Consider the following 24532-nt stretch of genomic DNA (forward strand, 5'->3'; position numbering starts at 1 on the left):
AGCAATACTCCCGCTGGCCGGTGGTGGCACATGCCTTTAATCCCAGCACTCGGGAGGCAGAGGCAGGTGGATCTCTGTGAGTTCAAGGCCAGCCTGGGCTACAGAGTGAGTTCCAGGACAGGCTCCAAAGCTACACAGAGAAACCTTATCTCGAAACCCCCCCCCCCAAAAAAAAGGCAATACTCCTCCAACCCCCTTAGAATTCATGATTAAGCTCATGGTGATGTGTATCTTTAATCCCAGCACTATAGAGGCAGCACGTGGATCTCTTGAGTTTGAGGCCAGCTTGGGCTACATAGTGAGTTCCAGTACAACCAGGGCTACATAGTGAGATCCTATCTCAAAAAACAAAACAAAGAACCAAATCAAATAACAACAAAACCAATGAAGTCATGCGTATACGGGATGTGACTCAGGTTTGGGCTGTGAGCTCTGCCTAAAGTCAGATCTCTGCTTCAGCACTGGGTACATGAGTACCAGGCTAGTGAGGGAGCCCCTTTACGGCCAGGTTCCCTCTCTTCATCACCACAGCAGCAACTAAGAGTGCTCTCAGAATTGAAAATTAAAGTCCAAATCATTCATCTGTTCATATGTCACACTTCAGCATATGCATGATGATTGTCCTAATTCTTAAAATTGCTTAAGACAAACACTGGATTCTGCTGAGCTCTACAGGATGGATGTCATCTGACATAACTAAGAGAGAGTGCCTGTATAGACTTCCTTTTCCTATGTAGTTAATTTTAAGTGGATTTTGAAGATGCATTTTCTTCCATTGACTGCTTTAGCAGGTTATAGATGGACCCTGAGTATTCAAAAGATAGCTGACTTAAAGACTCAATTCCTATGGGAAAGAATTTACTTGATTTTTATATTATTTGTATTCAATTTGAAAATAGAAATATAATATGCTTTAGCTAGCTCTGAGAAGGCATGAGGAATTTAATATAAAATACCTGTTTTATTAATTTTGGGGAATTAATTTATCACAGCTGTAATTAAACTAAAATGGCATTTCATAGCTTTAAAATTCTATAAAGAAGACAAAGCAAGGTAACATAAGTTGTATAGATATTTATGTATGTTTTTTCACACGTGTGCTTACATTTCTATAATATCTACTGCAGTCTACTACATGCTAATAACTATGTGACATTTAAAAGTCCCCCCTCCAGTTTGTTATTTTCAAAGTAAATCTATTCATGAGTGTAACTTACAAATAATTCTAACAGTACATTTCATTTTTTAATTATATGAATTTAAGACTATTATGACTGTCAGAAATTCTTCTCAATAGTATTTAAGAAAAATGTGGTTCTGACTTGCTTTACCTTGTAGATTCTGAAGGTTTTTGCCAGGAGAAGAGAGATGGGATGATTATAGCTGAGATCTTCAAGGGCCAAACTTGATAGGAGGTCACTTTTGGTTATATTCCATTTCAATCACAGTGGGCCATACCTGAGTGTAAGGAACTTGGACAGTCACAGTTTGGCCAGATATTTTGGAGAAAGATGGCCCCCTCTGGTGGACAGTAGCTAACCTTTATTAAATTTTATTTCCCTGAACACTAGATACCCATTTCATCCTTCCTATAAATGTGTACTCAATACTTTACAAAACCATGACACAGACTATCCAGTAATTGCATCTAATTCAAGTTCTAAGACCCTTAGGACGTACACTTACACACACATACACACACCCACATCTCATCTCCTATGTATTGTGGAAGATAGATTAGCTGCAATATGAGTTCCCATTCATAAAAGGAAACGAAAGGGTGAGTTGTAGTCTCTGGTCATTACCAACTATAAAATGCTTCTGATACAGCCCTCTGTAGACTTTTGACCCTACAGCTGGGAAGCTTATTAGCTCTGGCTGTGGTACTTTGGAACAACTCCAAGTGGGTTTGCAAGTCCTAGAAGTTGCTCTTCAGAGTTCACCCATTTCACCACTGTATTATCCTTCCTCTCAATATCTGTTGATAGAGCTATATTTAAATGGTGAACAATTTCCTGACTAACTAAATTTAAAATGTAACTTAAAAAGAAACTTGGAGTCAGATGGTGACATTAATGAAAAACACCTAGGTTTTAATATATGAATGAATCAGACCCTTCTAATATCTGGCCAAAAACTTGCCAGAAACATTAGATATTTGAATTTTGACACAAACTTATTACCTACAAGGTAACTTAGCAAGAGTTTTAAAATGTATTACAAAGGAACAAAACTCAATAAGACTAGAATAGGATTTTGTGGGATTCTAAGGAGGGCATTTTCTGAGTATGGGAGAGATTGCCACATTTTGTGATTTTCACTCTCCAATTAAGCACAGTTATGCGTGTTTCCCCGGATTCTTTCAAAGTTAGATTAGCCTGAGCTTGTGCTATAACCCATGAGGCATGAGCAGGAATGATATGCCTCACTTTCAGCTTGATCATGGGATGGCCCCCGTGCACAGTTCCTTGTGCTCTCCTAACACAGTTGGGAGCATAGTGTTAGAGACAGCAAAGCCGTGGGTGGAAAGAGTGGGAAGCAATGGAAAGCCATGTGGAGACCTGCCTGTGGATCTGTGATGACCACTTCACACTATATACAAGCACAAGGAAACCAGCAACTTTTGTAACGGTATCAAGTTCTTAGTGGTTATTGCAGCAGCTGGAATCACTTAGTGATGTATGAAATGTTGCCAGAGTTAGACTGCCTCTTACAAGGTGAAGATATGTGGGCCCTGTTTACCAGTGGAGGGGTTGGTGATGAGGAAGGAAGTGTCTCAAGCTGACATTCACCAGGACCTAGATGTTCATCACAGAAAAACTACAAGTTGTTATACCTTGGAAGATGGCTATGCAGTTGGTGATTTTAAACTTCAGAAATATATGGTAGAGTGCCCATTAATGTGCATAGTGCTCATTTATAATATTTAGTCTTATCATTGTATTGCAAATAAAAGATAAGCCTGGCAAGAATGGTCTGTATTCCAAAAATGCATTAAAAAACAAAACAAAACAAAAGAAAGACAGAAATGCCAGAGATTAAAGAACTTCAAGATTAAGAAGGCTACTTCTTGATCACAAATAAGTTGACCTAAAACTTTTAAGATGGCTTTGATGTTCATATATGTGTGTCATTATATTTTGTTGTTATTCATCCTCTTTCTCACTGACAACCCCTTACCTCCCTCTGGCTGGTTCCCACCCTTTGTCCAAATAATACCCCTTCTCCTTCACTTACATTCTGTTATAGTCTTTTTTTTTAACCCTTCTCTTAATATGTCTTTCTCCTCTATCATAATCCCCTTCCTAATTTTATGACACATGCACACATATCCACATATCCACACACATGCATGTTTTCAAACTGAGTTTTCTCATATGTGTACTAAGTCATTATAAGCCTTCTAAAAAAATTATTTTGTTGTTGAGTTTTGCATCATACTGTGGAATTAAAAACACCTTCTGCTGGACAATGACCTGACAAGCCTTCTGGTGGACAATGACCTGACAAGCTCTCTGGTTGACCTATTCTACTATTGCTACAAAAGCAGCAGTTCTCAACCTGTGGGTCATGACCCCTTTCACAGGGATCTCCTAAGGCCATTGGAAAACATAGATATCTACATTATGATTCATAATAGTAGCAAAATTACAGTAATAAAGTAGCAATGAAGATATTTTGTGGTTGGGAGTCACCACAACATGAGGAACTGTATTAAAGGGTCATAGCATTAGGAAGGTTGAGAAGCACAGCTCTAGAGAATGATTGATAAGAAGTTACCTGACAGACTAGGCATCCCTTCCCACTCACTCTTCACATTTTATACCTCTTAATCTTGCATCTTTGATATATTTCTTAACCTATTTTCAGTTTAGTTTTCTTACCTGAAAAAATGATACCATACAACTTCTTTCACAGAGCTTGTATGAGAACTGACTCATGTAAAATGCCTGGGGCAGCACATAGGAAACATTCAATGAAAGTTAGCCACTCCAAGAAACTGAATATCCATTTGAACACAGATTTATAACCTGTGACAAGCATTTGTTGTAGTATTTGTAGTAACTCTGTAATGATTTGGAATTCATCTAGTAAATCAATGTTCCAGGCTGAACTTGTTATATATTAAGACAGTACAATCTAACAAAGAATGAATCAATGATAAATGATATTTAAGTAATTCTACAATTAGATAGTAGAACTTTCTGATATATGCTTATAGAAAACATGAAGAGCTTCATTCTCTGTAAAATGAGGCATCTAAATCATAAAAACATGATGAAACCCTCTAGGCAGTAAAACACTTACAATTAAAATGGCAGTTTTAGCAAAGAGGATACTCATAGATACTGAAAAATATTGTAAAGCCATTTTAGAAGTTAGGATTTTAAATGCCATCTCTTCATATCAAAATGTGTCTTTTTCTCCCCCCTCCCTTTATATTAGTCAATTATTAAACATGCTGGAAGGTGGGGCTGTCTATTTCACCATCTAGAAAGTTAGATGAGGAAATCACATGGTTTCTGTCAGAGTTGTGAATAAATGATGCAATGAATCCTTGGAGTCAAATGTTTACCTTTAGGATATTCTAAAAATTCTTGTGTTTATATCTAATTAAAAAAGAATGTAATACAGTGTTCTAACTTTGTAAAATAGGATGGTATAACAACAGAGAGAAAACAGCTACCTGTGGATTATCTGAGACTCATTATAAATAATTCTTACTATGTAGAGATAGCAGACACTTTAGAATTTTTTGAAAATTATTAACCTCCTCTCTTTTCCCAAACACGTCGTCTGTGATAGGAGGACCATGGGGAGTTCAGGGTCATCCCAGGATACACAGCAGGTTTCGCCAGCCTCAGCTTTGTCTTGGCACCTTGTCTCACAAGTCATAAAGCAAACAAAAGGAAATTGTTCCAGGAAGGGCTTCAGAAGTTCCGGTGTGGAATGTTGGGTAATGGAACATAATTTAGGCCAACATACTTTTATACATAAAGACGTTAATATCAAAATTTAGAAGGAAGTTAATGTGGTGGGTGGTTTTATGTCTCCATTGAGCCATGGGGTACTCAGAAATCTGGGCAAACATTTTGTGAAGATGCTTTTTGGATGATATTAATATTCAGATCAGTAGGCAGAGTGAAGCAGCTCATCCTGTCTCCTGTGAGTGAACCTCATCCAACAGGTAAATTCTGGATATGAAAAGGCTCACCCTCCTCCCTGCTGAGTGCCTACAGAATCAGACGAAAACACTGACCTACCTTTCTTTCTTTTTCTCTTTCTTTCTTTCTTTCTTTCTTTCTTTCTTTCTTTCTTTCTTTCTTTCTTTCTTTCTTTCTTTCTTTCTTTCTTTTTTAGATAGGGTTTCTCAGTGTTGCCTTAGCTGTCCTGGAACCTGCTCTGTAGACAAGGTTGGCCTCAAACTCTCAGAGATCTGCCTGCCTCTGCCTCCTGAGTGCTGCGATTAAAGGCATGGACCACCATGGCCCAGAAACACTGACCTTTCTTGGGACTAGAGTTGTCTTTAGACAGGAACTACCCATTGCTTTCCTTGGGGCTACTCTAGCTGCCTGACTCATCATGTAGATTGGGTGATAATTACATGCATTAGCTCCTAATAATCACTCTATTTCTGTATCAGTTCTGTTGCTCAAGTGTGACAGGATTAATGCAGGTGTTGGTACTATGACTTAATGTGCTGGTATAACAAATATTAAAAAAAAATGGGATGAATTTGCAACTGAGTGATGTATAGATGCTTGGAAGAGTTTGATGCACAGCTGAAAAAACCTAAATGGTTGGTAAGGATTCTGTATGTGACAGATGCTGTGGGACAACTCCTAGCTGTAAACAAGGAAGATGTAATTTGAAAGGGAAGGGAAGGCAATTCTTACTGTAAGTTGGAAAGGAGGTTACCAGAAGTGTGTTCTAGAGTTTTGTAGAAGTAACTCGTGAACAGTGACATTGAGTATTTACCTGAGGTGGTTTCTCAGCACAGTGTTGGGCATGAGGCCTAAGTTCTTTACTATGAGTAGTAATATATGAGAGAAGGGAGGTGAAAGGACAGAATTGTAAACCAGAAACCAATAAAAACTTGAAGACTAGAAAAAAAATTTCAGTCTAACCTACAACAAGAAAACTTGTAAAAGAATGCCAAAGATGTGGCTTGAAACCACCCATAAGGAAGTTACTCACCATGGAGATCAAGTCCAAAGAGTAGGGTGTTATCCACACAGAGGCCATCTTTTAGAAGAGACACAGATAGGATAAAAGAAGGTCCTGTGGAATTACGGACCAGACCGTAGAACTATTTGGCTATGAATGAATATGCAGGTAAGTCCTCAAGGTGATCAAGAGGTAATCAGGACTGAATCTCACCAGGCTCCCAGGACACAAGGCTGTTTCCTATTCAGTTGCAGAGAATGAACCCTGCTTCTTACTTTTAGTAAACCCTACTATCCATGCAAAGAGCCAAATGGGCCTCTTGGAAAGGGCTCTTTATAGGCGAAGTCATTGCAAAATGTTCTCACATGTTCTCTGGACAAAGCCAATGAGGTAGGGCTACTACTGAGGGCTGGAAGGGAACAGTGGGCCCAGCCGGTGGAGACTCCAACCAAGGGAACTATTCCCAAGCCCAAGACTCAGTAGAATTTGCCTTGCTAAGCTTTTGTGCCTACCTGTCCTATGCTTGTATTTCCATTGTATTTTGAAGTCACATTTTTTTGTCAGGTATCACAGGCTCATAGCCATGTAAGAACTCTAGGAGATAATTTCATCTTTATTTACACCTGAATAAAATTTCCTTGTGTATGTGTAAACAAACAACCAAAAAAAAAAAAAAAAGGAATTGTAGGAGAGAAGTTCTGCCTCAACATGAGTCCTGCCTTAAGTCTTAACAGAGATGAGTTAGATAGTTCAGTGACAATGTGGACTTTGGGTTGATGCTGAGCTGAATTAGAGCTTTTGGTGCTGTTGTCCTGGGTGAAAGGAATTCATGTATGTAGAGACATAGTTTACAGAGGAGCAGAGCATCATGGAGGATATTGTTTCTCCTTTAAACTGATATATTGAAGCTATAACCTCTATTGTAAGTGTGTTTGGAGATTCTTTTAGGGTGGTAGTTAAGGTTAAATCATAAAAAAGAAAAGATACCAGATATATTCTCCCCTCTCTTATTTCCTTCCCTTTCTCCTTCCTTTGTTTCTTCCTCTCTCCCTTTCCCCGTCTTCTTTTCCATCCCTCCCATAAAAGAAGTCACAGTGAGAAAGTAACTGTTTAGTTTCATGTTCACAAGAATGCTCATGGTCCAATATATGCTTTTTTCCCCAGGTTCTTCAGCAATACAGTCCCCTCATATGGTTGTATATGCTACCTTTACACCACTCTATTTGTTTGAAAACAAAATCTTTACATTGGAGAAGATGGTAAGAATTCAAAACCAAGAGATACCATGTCTTTATGTGTGGTGGGGAGGTACATGGCTGCTGCACTAAGGGGCTGGCATATCTAAAATTGTCTCAGTTGTTCATAGTACTATCTAATTATATAAAGGTAAAATACGGTCACATTTTATTTTAAAATATTTTTATATTATGTACAAAAGAAAAGATAGAGGAACTATACATTTCAGTAAAACTCATGTACATCATTCTTGATTAATAATTACTTTTCAGTGACTCAAGTACACATATGTTCTTAAAGTGAAATGATATATATGAATTTGCACTCAGGCTGGGGAGCCACAGCCATGACCTTCTTGCATCATAAGATAATGCAGAATAAATGCTACTTGCTTTTAAACAATAAACTTAACCAATAACAAGAAATTTAGTAAATGTAGCCAAAGGCAATACAACTAAATTATGCATAGTGTAAACAATCAGGCATAGGCACTGTACCTGCTGGTATATGTTCTTTGATTTCCTTTCTATGCATATGTTCTATATTGAACTCTATACTTTTGTTCAGTGAGGAATCTAATTTTACATTCCATTTGGAAGCCAGCTTTTTGTTTAATAGTTTTCTGTATGGTGCTGCATTTTAATTAATGTTTAGTGATTATCTAACATTTATGGAATTCCACAATATTTTGAGCAACTTTTTGTTCTTTGAGGAAAAAAGCAAATTTTCTCTTCTTATCATAATAACATCAAGTTCCTATACAGTTTATTTAGACTAATGTTGTCATACATTGAGCACTTGTTTCATCCTGACCCCATATAGGGAACTTAGACACATAGCACCTTACCACTGGGGTTCTCTATGCTGTAAAGTCACTAAAGTGTAAGGATAGTGGGTACACTGATACAACTGTGCATAAATACCCATTGTGTTAGAGTTGAATTTTAAAATGTTAATGAGAAGTAGCTTGAAAAATAAGTATTCCAATAGGTTCATTGTTGCCCCCGTGTCCCGTTCATCTTTTAGATTAGCCCAAGAGCCTGATACTATTCATTTCAGAAGCCATTATTACCAGCCAAAGTCTACTGCATAGCAGTAGTAACATAAAATTGATAGAACACAATGTGGTAGCATGCACATAGAGACAGAGGCAGTTGCTGTTCTTTTTAATTCAAAGTTAAATAACACAGCCATGGTTGAACAGCACAATCAGAAATTTTCACACTGTCTGGAAATCAGAAGCTCCCCACAATCCAATGTGTGTTCACACCTTCTCTCAAGCCAAGCCTCCTGTTGACTTTAGGGTCGGTCTCCTCTTCCCTAACATGTGTCATGGGTACCATCTCAGATGTTCTGAATGGTAGAGGTGCAAGGTATGGATCACTAAAGATATCAGCCACATTTTGTGGCATGTCATGTCTCATATCCAAGAGATAAGCAAACTGCTTATTAAAACTGTAACCCTCAATGCACATTAATTCATGTATTATAACACGTATATGCGATGTATCAAGCAATGTGCTCTGATCTTAAGGTATAGAGATGAGTAACATAGTAGAAATTCCTCACGGCGAAGCTCAGAGACTATAATTAAGTTCACAACAACAATTAGAAAACTGTTATACTGGAGTAATGGCACAAATGACTACCTACATTGAATGAGGGGGGAAAAATCAATGTGTGTGTGTGGTGAGGGGCAAGACCCAAAGCATGGACCTTCCTCCTAATGGGCAGCTAGAGAGGTCTTCCCAAAGGAAGCTAACTGTTTAACCTGAGATGTAAGAAGTTATGCTAGTAAATAATAAAAGATGTGTTCAAAGCTGAGAGATTATGTTGGAAAGTCTGCAGGGCAAGGAGACCATATAGACCCCTTTTTCTGGGAACTAACAGAGATTAGGTTAATTGTAGAGACGTTTCAGAAGCAATTCAAGTTATAAAACTAAGGACAGAATATTATTTACAAATCTTTTTCTTTTTCCTGTAGACATGGTGTGGCCATGTAGTTCAGGCTGGCTTAGAATTTGTGATATTCTTGCCTCAGGCTCCTAGGTGCTGGGAGCACATGTGTACCACAACACCAGTCTAAACCTTCCTTTTGGGTGCCGTAAGGCCTTAAGGTGCCAAAAACTCTGAAATCAATCAATAGTCTGTAATGTGATTAAAGGACCTGCCCATCTTTTACTAGCTGTCTGGAGTGTTGTGCTTCCCTATACCACCTGTTCATTAGTTTAGAATGACTTTCTATGAGGTTGATCTAGTTCCCCTGTAAATATCAGACTAGAATAGGGAATATAAATACACTATTTTAATCATTAAATCCATGGGAAATGGTTTCTTCCCTATTGAAATTTTGTAAAATGGAGGATAGCACTAAAGTTACAACCCAAAAGCATGTTAAGATCAACATACAGAGTTAACAACTTGAATTTAGTAAAGAAGGATTGGAGATTACAGAAGAATGGAACAAAACTTCACAAACTATCCAACACCCCTCCTCATGATGAACTTACCCTATGTGATCCAACACCCCTCCTCTCAGGCATCCTGAACAGTTTGGATTTTAGAGGAATAAGCTTTCCCCACCTTTCAACTCTGATGCCTTCTTTTAGAGAATTTGAAATAAAATGGGGGAGGAGTGAAGGGGTCTTGGAAAACAAAATTTCTAGCATATGTTTTTTGTGTGAATCATTCAACAGACATTATTAAGTACCTACTCAATCTTGAGGATGCTGTTCTAAATCCCTCTTTACCCCTAATTCTTCTCTAAGGACTTTTGAGACTCTTTGGTGAGGTTTCTTATGATCAAATTTTAACCAGAATTTGTGGCATTACTTTCTTGATACACAAGGATTGAAAATATATTGAAAATAAAATATGAGAATTTGTCATTTTAAAGATTATCATGTTAAATCAGGACAGTCCTTTGACAGATTATTGACCTGTGGCATTGAATTAAACCTTGCTTTGTTTTTTCAACCAACATTTTATATTTTCACAATACTTTGTTTCATTTTATAATGTTCTACAGTTCCCCAAAGAAATTATTTTTAGACTAAAACATTGATTGTTATTATGAAAGAAAGAGAGAGACACACACAGGAGGACACAGAGGGAGAGACAGCAAAAGAGAGACAGAGAAAGTGTCTCAAAATTATTCTTTGTAAAATATCTAGAATTTATTCCATTTATAAACATTATTTTGAATATGGCTTCATTCCAGATATTATTAATTCGTAGGCCTTGCAGTGATGCCCTCAAGCCCTTAAATTCTCCCCAAGTTTCCAGCAGATTACTCTTGAGCATTGATTTGGTTTTTAACACCTAACAAAATAAAAGTTGTCAGGAGATGTTTGCTATTTAGATGCTATAGGCAAATATTGGTTTTAAAGGTACTTTACAAATTACAGAAATTTTGAATTTTTTTTAGTAAATTGGTAACAGTTTATAAGAAAAAAATTAAAACCTTTCTCTCTCCTTAGGGTACTTTTAAAATCAAGGTATCACTTTTTCCTTAAATTTGAATTATTTTCTATACCGTGATTAGAGAAACCATTCATGTAAAATCATTAGAAAGAAAATAGTTTCTGGAGGAACTGACTGTAGTGTGGTTGGTATTTTGTTATTTTACTTTCAATGTTAAAGCAATATGTGGTAGATTATGGATCAATTCAACTTTCTATCTTTGTCTCTGTCTCTGTCTCTATCTCTATCTTTGTCTGCCTGTCTGTCTGCTTGTCTCTCTCCTATAACATACTTCAGGCAGCATTTAAGAAATACAGTTCTAGCCGGGCGGTGGTGGCGCACGCCTTTAATCCCAGCACTCGGGAGGCAGAGCCAGGCGGATCTCTGTGAGTTCGAGGCCAGCCTGGGCTACCAAGTGAGTTCCAGGAAAAGGCGCAAAGCTACACAGAAAAACCCTGTCTCGAAAAAAAAAAAAAAAAAAAAAAAAAAAAAAAAAAAAAAAAAAAAAAGAAATACAGTTCTGTTGAAATAATGTTCTTATGCATTCCAATGAAAGCAGCTTCAGAACTGAAGGTTTGCTTATGGGACCTCTCTGCCAGGACAGCTTCTGTCTCCATTGTCAATGCCTCCATTGTCTCCAGTGATGGGGGGACTTCCTTAAAAAAATCCTGTTAGAAGATTACAGTCTATCATAGATGAGGCCACCTCTTGCCACCTCACAAGACCTCAATACATTTAAAAACATTTTTAATGTTAAATAACAATTGCAAGTGAGTTTTTGGTTTTTTGTTTGTTTGTTTGTTTTGTTTTTGGTTTTTCGAGACAGGGTTTCTCTGTGTAGTTTTTCGCCTTTCCTATAACTCACTTTGTAGACCAGATTGGCCTTGAACTCAGAGATCCACCTGCCTCTGCCTCCCAAGTGCTGGGATTAAAGGCGTGCGCCAACACCACCTGGTGAGTTGTTTTTTTTTTTATGTTTAGATAATCAAAACTGTTTTTACAGCTTTAACCTAGAAAATATTGCCTACAGACTTTCATAGTCTCCCTGGCATTTAAGCTTGAGAATGGCCTAATCTTTTCTTTTCAATAAGCAAACACGATCTCAGGAAAACTTAAAGATGCAAATAAATATAAATGTTAGTGTCGTTTCTATTAAAGGGGAGAAACATCGGTGTCCCCATTTTTCTATATTGACAAAAGTGTTGTTCTTAGATACAAGAAGTAATGAAAGATTCATTTCAAATCTTCTTTCCATATTTTAGGCGAATTCTGCAGAGAAACTTAGGGAGTATGGGCTTTCCCACACCTGTAGCCACCCTGTGCTGGTGACCAGAAGTAGGTCTTGTCCCCTTGTGGCACCCCCCAAACCTCCTCCCTTACCTCCCTGGAAACTCATTCGCCACAAAAAAGAAACGGTCATAACAGATGAAGCTCAAGGTATGTGCCATGTTGCCTTACCGTCTAATTTACTCTTCTCTGGGGGCTTACCAGTGTCTCCCACGGAGGATGGTACGTGCGGAGGTAAGCCACAGAGCCCTGGACCTGAAGCTACTCAACTCATGTCCAAAGTATATATTTAAAAAACTAAATATGCATCCTGTACTTTGGCCTTGTGGACCCATAGTGGCAGTGGACTATGCTAGGGCTCATCAGATGTTGTCTTTCCTCTATTAGGTTTAATGTGTAAAGTAAAAACTTAGCAAAAATGGGAAGGGAGTTTCATTCTGAAGGATAGTGCAGAGTGATCAGAGGGACTTTGCTACCTATCTGAGCCTTGTTTCTTTTCCTGTTTAACTTTGGGGTTCACCATAGTGATGTGTGCTGCTCTCCTTTCTCACTGGGAATTTCTTACTTCTAAACTACCTTAATACTTATGCATACACACAGTCCAGTCTCAATCCACTGTTTCCTTGCTGTTCATGGCACGTTCTCCTCTTCTTCCGCCATAGTCCTGTGAACCAGTTCATATTCCTCTGCATGTCCTAAGTGGCTGTGTTGAGGTTGTCAATTGAGGGACGCCATTTTTTAAAGAAAACGTTTATATAGAAAGTCATCCTTTCACTTAAAGCATCAGCAAATGCAATGACTTGTCTAACTTCACCAGCTGAGATATTGTTCTACTCTCAGCCTTAAAAGAAACTGGCTATAGGCAAAAGAAAGCTAACATTGGCAAGATCTGTAAACTATTTCATTTAATAAAATTTGAAATGTCTCTGTTCATTCCTATTTAACTCCTTTGAAATCCCTGGGTAAACATGTGCTCTGACCAGCACTGCATTAGATTCTGAAGGATTCTGGAAGTATACCTCACACTTCCCCATTGGAACTTTTCAGATGCTGTACCAAAGAAGCCCGAGCAGTTCCTTGAGATTTCAAGTCCATTTTTGAATTATAGAATGACTCCATTTACAATTCCAACAGAAACGTAAGTATATGACACTTTCTCCAGTACATCTTAACTTTGCATCTGTGATGTATGTGGTTAAAAAACACACTTAATAGGAAGAATGTTTAGAGAACATCAAAGCCAAAAATATATATGCATATTCTCACAGCCTATTAAAGGAGATGCCTTATAGCTCGTGACTACATCATTTCATTTATTATCAAGCATTTTGTTTATATTTTATGTATGAGTATTATAGGATAAAAGTTTGATATCCCCCTAAAATGAAATGCTGAAGTTCTAACCCTCGGGTGGCTGGGTTTGTTAGAAATGATATTTAAAAGGTGTTATATGAGTTATATGGTTAAATGGTTTAAAGATTATATGGGACTCTGATCTGTTAACTTCTGTCTGTGGGGAGATTCCATGAGCTCCTGGTCTTATCCGTAAATTAAATATATGGATACAGAATGCATGTAAGCAGAAGTCTTATTTAGAAAAGGAAGCAAAAGTGTGCATGGCTCTTTACTGAGGAAGTCACGGAAGTGGTTGCCTGCACAAGATAAAAACAGTCAAAATCGCATCATGGGTAAGGGAGACTCACCAGGCCCCATCTCTAGCTGAGGAGCATTGGCAGTTGATGGCTGAGAGAGGAAGAGTCATTTTTCTTTGCTGGTGTGGACTCTGGGTGGTTGCCAGAGTAGATGGCCCCACAGCCATACATATGGGCAGTGATTTTTGAACTCAGTGGGTTCTCAATAAAAGAAGAGGACATTAGGTTATGAGGGAGAGCTTTCTAGGTGTAGTTGGAGGAGGGGAGGGGAGGCAAATATGATCAAAATGTATTCCACGAATGTATGAAATTCCCAAAGAATAAAATTAAGTGTTCACACTAGAAAGCAGCACAGCTGATCTCATCATAAGTGAGAACAGTGCTGGGGAAGGCTGAAGTGGCATTTTTGTGAGTTAGTGAATGTTAATGGAGAGATTATTTTAGACGGAAGCTACTAAACTATCTCTTCATCTGATATAAGTTAGATCTTGAGGTTTCATCAGCCCAAATCATATGCAGCTGGTGGCTGGAGTCAAGATTTGTGCATAGTGGGATCAATTTTCTCATAGACTGGTCATTTAGAGAGCAAGGTTGCAGGAATGCATATGCCCTAGAGTTAGGTGGCTAAACGTGGTTTTTAATGTCTGGGAGAGTATTCTGTAAGCAGGCTAGTTACCCCTTTTGGACTGAACAAAAGGAATTCACAGTTGATCTCATTAGCAGCAAAAAAGAGGGAGTTTAATGATGGGTTTGTCCATTTCCCCTGACTCCTGATGCCCTGCCTAGAAACCCTTTCTCATTCACTACTTTCAAAATACTAGAACACAAAAATAATCCATCCACTTTGTAGCAGTGACAGCCTTTCCATTATCGTCCAGTAGCATCTCCTTTTTATCTGAGACTTTAATATTCTGTTAAGCATTCTCTTTACCCCCCATATTTGCACCAACATAATCTTGAAATTTATTTACATATTCCCTGAAATTAGGGCTTTCTCTACACTTTCCTGTTCTTTATGGTCTAGCACCCAAATCATCTTTAACAAGACAGCAATGTAGGCATTTTTATAAAGTTCCTTAAAACTCTTCTAGCCTCTACCTGGTTCGAAAACGATATTCACAGTTTTAGGTAGTTGTGGCAACAACTGGATTCTGACCATTCATTTTCTGTTTGAATGTGGACTGTGGAAACAAAATATCATAAACCTATGAGCATACATCTAGGTCCTGGAAGCCTGGGAGTTCAAGATCAAGATGCCAGTTCTTCTAATGTGTGGAAAGGACCCTTTTCCTTAATTAGTCTGCTTCCTAATGTGCTGGAAGTGACACCCATCTTCCCAGGAGGCACAAGTCTCTTCTATAGTCTTTGCTTTCATCCCAATGGCCTCCCATGGTCCGCTCCTAATACCATCGCCACAGGATGAGCACAGGAACTTGACTTGAACTCACAGAGTATAGCATTCCCTGCCCCTTTGTGAAGCCATATGTCCAGCTCTTCCTCAAGAGGATAACCCATGGAGCTATTAAAATACGTTTCTGGCTTTTATTTCCTCTCTGTATGAAAAACTTCCAAATATCTATTTCTACACATTTATCTTACTGTTAGCTTTCTAGATATATGGAAGAATATTGTGTGATTTATTTTCCATCCCCTCTGCATTTTCCAGTTGAATATAAGTTTTGTATCAATACTGTAAAATTTTGATATTTACTACACAATATTGAGGATTTGACAAGTACTTCTACTCAGTACATATTGAGTGAAAAATAACTTGTGGCATCTAAATCATTCATAAGCTTTTTATTATCTTCTAGTTTGATAGCAGTGGTCACATGTAACTGCATATTTGACTTATTTGGGCACTTTTAAAAATGTTTTAAATTTTGGAAACATTTTATTAGAAATATTGAATAAGAGAAATTGCCTTCCTCAGGGAAGAGTCCCCTCACTCCAATTGGTTATCTAAAATCAAGTGGTCAGCCTTGAAATCATATACAGACAATTAACATTATGTGGACTAAGCAGGTTGTATTTCTATATTTAGGAATATATATATGCACATATTTATGTATATATGCATATATATTTAGCATGAATTTGAGAGAGCTCAAGGGGATTGCACCTATAGTCAGAGAGCAGAGACAGATGGATGCTGGTGCTCAGCTTCTTTCTCCTTTACGTTGAGTCTAGGACCCCAGCACATGAATTGATGCTGTCTACAGCTATGGTACCTCAGTTTAACCCAATCTAGAAACTTCCTCACAGACATCCCCAGAAGTTTTTCTCCTTAGTGATTGCAGATCCTGTCAAATTGACACAACTAATCATCACAGGCTGTGGTGGATGAATATGCTATCAGATATAGTTCAATCTTTCTTAGGATACATCATGGGCTATCTCCATGATAGAAATAGAAACTGACAAGAAAAAAAATCAGTCATAATTTAAATACTCAACTCTGTATGTTCTACGGTTAGGCACACTTCATACCAAAGCCAGTTAAAGTTAACTTATACTGTCTTACTCTGGTTAAGTTTTCTTAATTTTCTTAGTTAGCTCACATTGTCTTACTCCGTTTAATTTTAACATACCAGGCACATTCTCAACATCATTTACCCTTCCTTGTGTTTCTGTTATGTTTGGGGGAGGAGTTGTTTATTTTTTGTTGTTGTTGTTTTCTTTTTTATTAATGCTTTATTGTGTTTTCAATTACTTTTATACTGAAAGTTCTCCAGAGAAACAGAGTTAATATATGTATGTCTAGATGATAGCTGGATTGATGGTATAAAAGCCAGGTAACTTCTTGGATGACATAGAGAACTAGGAGGCCATCAGTGTAGCTAGCCAAGTCTGAAGCCTTAGAAGTACAGGAAGCAGCAATGTGACTTTCATTTGGCTGAAGGATCAGTGGTGCCACTGTACAAGTCCTGGAGTTCAAAGGGCAGACCCCTGGGGTTGTAATGTCCATGAGCAGGGAAAGAATAATCCACAACAGTTCTTAACCTTCCTAATGCTGCAACCCTTAAACAGTCCCTCGTGCTGTGACTCCCAACCGTAACATTATTTCATTGCTTCAAAACTGTAATTTTGCTACTGTTATGAATCGTAATGTAAATATATGATATGCAGGATATTTGATAGGGGGTTGCAACCCACAGGTTGAGAACCATTAGTCCAGGCAGTAGAAAGTAGTCATGTTTCCTCACTTGTTGTGTGCTATTCAGGCCTGCTGCTGACTAGACAGTCCCTACCTATGCTGAAGGCAGAACTTTCCCACTCAGCCCACTAATGCCCATGTTAATCTCCTCCAGAAGTCCCCTCACAGACACTCCCAGAAGTGATACTTTACCAGTTATCTAGGCACATCTTAGTCCAGTGGAGTTGACACTGGAGATAGTTCATTACATCTAAGATTTCAATTTGCCATTCAAATATGCTTTGCGATCTTTGATCTTTCATATGACTGCATTTACATACTAATTAAAGGTTTATATAAAAACCTGTAGCTGCTTGACACCAGAACACATTTTTCTGTTGTTCTAACTCTTTTGGGGGCCTGCCACCGAGCTCTTAAATAAATCACATATAGAGGCTTATTCTTAAATATAAATGTCCGGCCTTAGCTTGGCTTATTTCTAGCCAGCTTTTCTTAACTTTAAATTATGCCATCTATCTTTTGCCTCTGGGCTTTTCCTTTTCTATTCCTGTATACCTTTCTTTGTTTCTTACTCCATGGCTTGCTGTGTAGCTGGGTGGCTGGCCCATGGAGTCCTCCTCCTTCTCTGGCTACTTCTTTTTCTCTCCAGATTTCTTCTTCTATTTATCCTCTCTGCCTGCCAGTCCAGACCCCATTTCTCTGTCTTGCCTCACTATTGGCCATTCAGTGTTTATTTAGACCATCAGGTGTTTTAGACAGGCACAGTAACACAGCTTCACAGAGTTAAATAAATACAGCATAAACAAAAGTAACACACCTTATAATAATATTCCCCAACATTTTCCTGTGTATCTTTTTCTATATGGCTTATATTATTATACAAAGCTTTTAAGAATCTCTATGTTTATAAGGACACAAATGGATTGATTTCATAGCCTGAGTTCCCCGAGTTACTCCCATACCTGATTTTTCTGTAACTTCTTTTAGCTTTAATATTTGATTAAGGTAGATAAAATTCTAATACCCAGAAACAGGCAACCATCATTTGATTGGTTTCCACTAATCTATTATCCTCTGTAATCTGTTATGAATTCATTCCCATATCCAAGCTCTGTGGCAAAGCCAAAGAAAGGCAAAGGCCTGTGAATGCCATTGACTCTCTGTGGAAGACATGCCATAGACCCGTTCTGCTGTACAATCAGATTTCTTGTGTTAGCATAAGAGCAATCAACAGGGAGAATGACTACTGTCATGATTGCCTTTCATACATTCCGCTGCTGTAGCAGCAAGCTTGCTCATTCTTGGCTCATGATTTTGAGACAATTGGAGTTTCATAAACATGTTTCTGCTACCCTCTAGTGGAAGTTGTATGTAAGTAAGAGAATTCAATCTAACTAAACATTGGGTGGAGGATCTTAGTTCATGAAGTCTACATGAGTAAAAATGATTTTTCTTTTGCTTTTGAGACAGGGTCTCATTATGTGGCCCTGGCTGACCCAGAACTTTCTATGTAAGTCAGGCTGGCCAAGTACTCACAGAGATCCACCTGTCTCTGCTTCCTGCATGCTGGGATTAAAGGCATGCACCACCATGCTCTGCAATATGTGGAGAATTTGATTTTATCTTTGAAACAGTTGTATAAAATACAGATACTATGATAGACATCTCATGTGCCAATGAGATTCGTGCTACAATGATGCTGTTTTGGACCATGTCAATGACTTCTTGAGGAAGTCACTTGGGTAGAGACTATGAAAGTCACACTTAGAAGCTAAATGCTCACAGTTCAGGTTTAAATGTCCCACACCAGGATGTTTTATTCACACACACTCTGCTAGTTCCACTAATGCTGTAATCAAATCCTGTATTTTAATCAACAATTCACATCTTTGAAACAGTGTCCCTGGAAAATGTTTACAGCAATACATCGACTGATAGAGTGGTGGTCTAGAAAGTAGTTTAAATGTTATTCAGAGGTGTCCTGTGAAGTGCTTTTCAAAAACTTCCTTGTAAAACTTTCTTGTAAACAGAACCAGAGCTTTCTCTTGTTGACAAAACTAAGCATAGTCATGAGTCACTGTAAGTCAGAAGTAGCAGGAACAGAAGTTTTGTCGGGTTTTCTCCACTAGGCATTTCGTACAATCCGTCGTTAAGAAAGGGACACCTCTGGGATCCGGCCTTCCTCCCCTCGTGGAAAATGAGCTAAGTGCAAGCACCAGCCAAGGAGAGATGAGCACAATAACTGGAAACCAGTCTCAGGTACTGACTCAACCCTGAATCGGGCAAGATTTATCTTAAGTAGTGAACTCTCTTGTATCTGCAAAGTGTGCACACTCCATATCTCAGCAACATAAAGAATTCCATTAAACCCCACACCTTGTGTATCTGTGACAATTTGAAAATGGACTATCCTTCCACTGTGAAAGTCCCCCATGTGACCCTCCTGGTTCACATTTACTATATACCGTGAAAGTGAAACAAGCTGCATGCTTTCCTAATTTTGGTAATTGTGTATATACTTCTAATTGTTCATTTTCACTTTTCAGGTTAATGTTACATTGCCAACTATTCCTGGAAGAGGTAAATTAGCCATCCCCTCATGTCTTTGCTTCCCTACAGATAACAAAACACACAAGAATCTTGCTTCTAAACAGACTTAGTTTTCCCTTCTCCCACATCAGCCTGTCCTGTGATTTACTAATTTTAATCTACTCCAGACTAGAAACATGTGATAATTTCAAGCTAAAATAGAAATGGAGGAGGATGAAATTAAGGGTCTGTGAGTAAAGTGCATGTGATCATTTTATTTTGTTGTTTTATTTCATGTGAGACAGAGTCTTGCTAAATTGCCCAGACTGGCCTTCAACTCACTGAGGTCCAAGTTGGCCTCAGGCTCTTAATCCTCTAGGTCACTGAGTTTACATGTGGATGCCCACAAGTTCATGCCTTTTAACGCATGAGTGTTGTGGTCCAAATACTGAAAGCATTGCCAGTTCCTGTTGCTAACTAAAGACCTAGCCAAGACTAAAATCCAAAAGAAATGTCACATACATGTATATAAGATGTTGGTTCAAGATTCTACATGAGTTTTGTGACAGTATTTGACAAATATAAACTGTGGTTATACAGTCACTTAGTTGAGTAACTAAAGGGCTGGCTGAACACATCAGGGGCAACAAACCTGTCATATTTTCACTTTGTCTTCGATGTAGTTTTTCTGTGTAGTTGTGGCTGTCCTAGAACCAGGTTGGCCTCAAACTCACAGAGATCTGCCTGCCTCTGCCTGCGACTGAAGGTGTGCGCCACCACTGCCTGGCTAAACTTTTTCCCCTAAGATTTATTTATGTATTTTATGTATATGAGTACTCTATTTGCATGTACGCCTGCATGACAGAAGAGAACATCAGATCTCATTATAGATGGTTGTGAGCCAACCTGTGGTAGCTGGGAATTCAACTCAAGACCTCTGGAAGAGACATCATTGCTCTTATTCACTAAGCCATCTCTCCTGCCTGAGGACGTTCCCTTCTTATAAGAATCTCTCCAAAGCAGATTTTAAGAACATGAGCTAATTAATCTCTGTTGTAAAAAACATGTTCCCAAACTTACCAGAGAGATTTTAAGTTTCCTGGATTATAAAATTCTAAGTGTGTGAACTATACCTTCACAAACCTTAAACCTACATATAAGTGATAATCTCACTGATTTCCCCTAACTAGAATTTGCATTTGAAACACCCCTGCCATTCATTTCTCCACACTTTAACAGCCTGCCACTTAACAGTGTAAGATATGCTTGACCTAGTTGTCCTCTCCCCTTCCCAGATGAGCAGACAGAGCTGATACTGGGCGACACCCACCCACCTGAGGGGTTAGAAAGAGATTTGATTAGCCTGACCACAGCGACACAGGACAAGTCACAGGAGGACTTGGGAACAATAAGTGAAGGTGCTTCCAGAGAAATGTGGTTAGATTTTGAAGACTTTTGTGTGTGCTTTCAGTAAGTATTCAAATGCCGTGCAGCTGACTAGAGTTTCCTAAATAAATCCTGAGCCATAATACCATACAGGTTCATAGCAGGGTCTGTTTCTCCATATTTTTTTGTTGGTCATATGATCTATTGATTCTTAACTATCATTCAAAGAAGGAAAGTAAGTATCAGTTGGGAGCTAGCATAATATCAAATACAATTTTTTTTCTTTTTGTTGAAAATAGATTCTTCTTTCATACAATACATCCCAACCACAGTTCCCCCTCCCCCTACTCCTCCCAGCTCACCACACCTCCCTCTCCCCCAGATCCTCTCTCTCTCTCTCTCTCTCTCTCTCTCTCTCTCTCTCTCTCTCTCCTCTCCATCTCCTTCTTAGGGAAGAGCAGGCCTCCAAGAGACAACAGCTGAAAAGAACAAAACAAGATACATTAAGAGAAGGCAAAAATCCTCATATCAAGGCTGGACAAGGCAATCCAATGGGAGGAAAAGAGTCCCAAGAACAGGCAAAGAGTCAGAGACACATTGGCTCCCACTGTTAGGAGTCCCACAAAAACACCAAGCTAACAGCCATAACACACATGCAGAGGACCTGGTACAGACCCATGCAGGCGCCGTGCTTGCCCCTTCAGTCTCTGTGAACTCATGTGAGCCCTGCTTAGTTGATTTGGTAGACCATGTTCTCCTGGTCTCCTCCATCCCCTCTGACTCCTACAATCTTTCCTCCCCTCTTTTTTGGGGTTCCTAATCTCTGAGGAAAGGAACCCAATAGAGACTTCCAATTAAACTCTCCCTTCACATAATGTCAAACTGTGGGTTTTTGAACCTGCTCCTATCTGCTGCCTGAAAAGAATAATGAATGCATTGAATATCCATCCACATATTAGCAACCAAACTCCATTCTAGTCAGGCTCAGTTCCTTCTTAAATACTTGTTAGTTAAGATGGATTTTCCCCACTGAGATTATTTTGTCTCTTTAGAACAACAAATGTAACAGTTTTTTTTAGAAGTTTTTCTGCCTATAATTATTTAAGTCTAGGAAGCTAAACGGATAGTACAAGTTTGGTATCTAATGCAATAACCTGTTATAAATGTTCTCTTTTCTAGCCACATATATGTTTTCCACAAACCAAGTTCTTATTGTCATAATTTTCAAAAATCAGAATTCAAGGTAAGTGCATTAAGCTCTCCTTTTTATGTGAAGGTTTATGTAGAGTGATCTTACTTAAACATACTTTTAAATGTCTTAAGTGTTTCTAAATCTTTTATGCAACTATTTTTGATACATTAATGTTCGGTTTTTTAATCACCCTTTGTCCAGACCATAAATGATGCTTAACTAGTTTGTATCCCAGAGTCATCCATATGGTTGGGATATAACTGAGATAATGTATATAAAACACTTAGAAGAGTACCTATCAGTAAACGATGGTATATGTTAGCTGTCACTTATGAAATAGAGTTCACACTTTTTGAAAACCATCAACCTTTTTAATATGTGTGCATATGTAGTAACATGGTCAACTGTTCTTTGTTCTAATGTTGTTTTTGTAAAGTGATGGTAAATAATTTTTTCCTTTGAAAATGTCAATTTAGCAAAATAAAGTGACTTGCTTATGTAACTTTCACTCCCATGAATGTTTATAATATACATGGCTATGAGAAAAATGATAGTTTTTTACACATTGGAGCTCAAAGTTTCCCATGCAACCTGAGAGGACATGTTGGCTATGGTCTGAGGCCAGGCTTTCCAGCTTTAGTCACTGGTCCTGCCAGCTTAGCACAGAGCCAGTGGCCACAGCACACCTCACAGATATTCTCTCAATGCTCAGTGTGAGGATGGGTAAGAGACCTTTGAAAGTCATTCGTGAATAGCTTTAGGGACCACCAATGCCCCAATTGCTAAACCTTTAAAAATGAGCCCCTTGCAGAGACTACTAATAGACACATGTTGGGCTGGAAGATCCAAGGTCCTTCACACTCAAATAGTGAGTATTTGAAACAACTGTCAATAACATCTGTATGTTGTAGTTTAAATGAAATATAAAATAAATTGTTGGATGGTAACTAATAGAAAATATTGGAGGAGCCAGTGATTTAGATCTTTTGCCAACATTTCTAGCAATCGTTTCATAGTTTATTGAATAACAATTTTTCCCTTTTTACAGTGTGACTAGAGATTCATCCTTCCTATACTAACTGGTTGTTTAAATGTTGTAGTAAAGTAGCACTTCTGTGACCTACTTCTACAGCTTAGTGACAACTAGATTTGTTGAGTATGCTTATGTTTGCCATCATTCAAAATCACATTAAAGAACTGTGGAGTTGAGAGGTAATAACAAGGCAGTGGTCATGAGTACAGAGAGAAAGTCAAGCTTGGTTTTCAACCCTGGCTTTGCTACCTACAAACTTTGTGCCTTTGGCAACCCACTCATCCTGCTTTGCATTTTCTTGGGAATTAGGACTACTCATATTTCCCTATAGAATGCACTGAAGTCCTAACTATGTAGCTGTATATGCCTGTTTCCAAAGAACTCTGATCTGACCAATCACTTTACTCTGTCCCTAAAACAAAACCTCACCCTGGACACCAGCAAGCCATGGTTATATTTCTGAAGATCTTGTGAGAAGAATGAAAAAAGAGGGTTTTGGGGGGACTCCCTTTCCCCATGTAACACTCTGCAAAATGCCCAAATGAATCCCTATTAGGCAATTTCATTTGGTACCATGCTCAATCTGTGCCTTCTTGCCTGTCTGTAGCCGACTTTCTGCCCTCAGCCTGCTCTCTTTCTCACCAACTTCATTTCTGGAATTGGCACTTCCCCTAGCTTTGTTTATGGAGAAGAATTTTCTCATTTGGCAGCCAGACTCTCTGAAGTCCCAGACCCAGCGGCCACACAGATTATTGCTTGGATTTACTTCATCTTAGACCTGTAATGTATTGGTTGTGGTCCATAACATGCAGTAAGGTTCTCACTCTGTGAACTACACTGTCACTAACAGGGTGGACTGGTAAGCTTGATGACTGGTCTGATTTCTTGCAGTTCTCAGAGGAACGGGTGCCCTACTATCTGTTTGTGGACAGCCTGAAGCCCATTGAACTACTGGTTTGCTTTTCTGCTTTGGTGCGCTGGGGGGAATCTGGAGGTAAGAGGGTTCTAAGAGTGCGATCGTCTGGATGCCCAGAGCACAGGTGGGCTAGGGAACATGTAACAATAAGACTTCCAGTCAGCAGGTGATGAAACGGTCTGTGCAGCTTGTCAAGAGGTACAAAGGACTGCCCCTGCCACCACCTCTACTGGGCCGTGCTCCACTAGCACTGCAGACCATACTGACTCATGCCACCTGATTCTCTCTTGGTCACAGTCTCCTGGTCACGTCCTTGGCATGCTCAGTCTAGCTTTTCTTCTCACCTCTCCTTGTCATCATTCTTATTTTCTTTGTTGTTTGATCTGACAATGATCAGAAATGGTCTTTTCTTTAGCCCATGTTGGCTTCTTCTGTGGCTTGTGGCCCCCTTTCCCATCAGGTCACGCACTAGAGGCTGGTCCCCCAGTGTGATGATGTTCAGTTAGAGAGATCT

General features: G+C 38.7%; 1 protein-coding gene across 8 annotated transcripts in view; it reads left to right on the forward strand.

Moving 5' to 3' along the window:
- The window catches only part of Adgb (androglobin), a 141336-nt gene that overhangs the window by 48252 nt on the left and 68552 nt on the right, over positions 1-24532 (forward strand). For all 8 annotated transcript variants that reach the window (XM_059272755.1, XM_059272748.1, XM_059272754.1 and 5 more), the window contains exons 10-17: positions 7333-7427; positions 12129-12303; positions 13201-13291; positions 19092-19221; positions 19509-19542; positions 20787-20961; positions 22057-22120; positions 23994-24096. In XM_059272755.1, the coding sequence (XP_059128738.1) occupies positions 7333-7427; positions 12129-12303; positions 13201-13291; positions 19092-19221; positions 19509-19542; positions 20787-20961; positions 22057-22120; positions 23994-24096 (867 nt within the window). The remainder of the gene's footprint in view (positions 1-7332; positions 7428-12128; positions 12304-13200; positions 13292-19091; positions 19222-19508; positions 19543-20786; positions 20962-22056; positions 22121-23993; positions 24097-24532) is intronic.

The sequence above is a fragment of the Peromyscus eremicus genome, chromosome 8b (genome assembly GCF_949786415.1).
Source record: "Peromyscus eremicus chromosome 8b, PerEre_H2_v1, whole genome shotgun sequence".
Lineage (NCBI taxonomy): Eukaryota > Metazoa > Chordata > Mammalia > Rodentia > Cricetidae > Peromyscus > Peromyscus eremicus.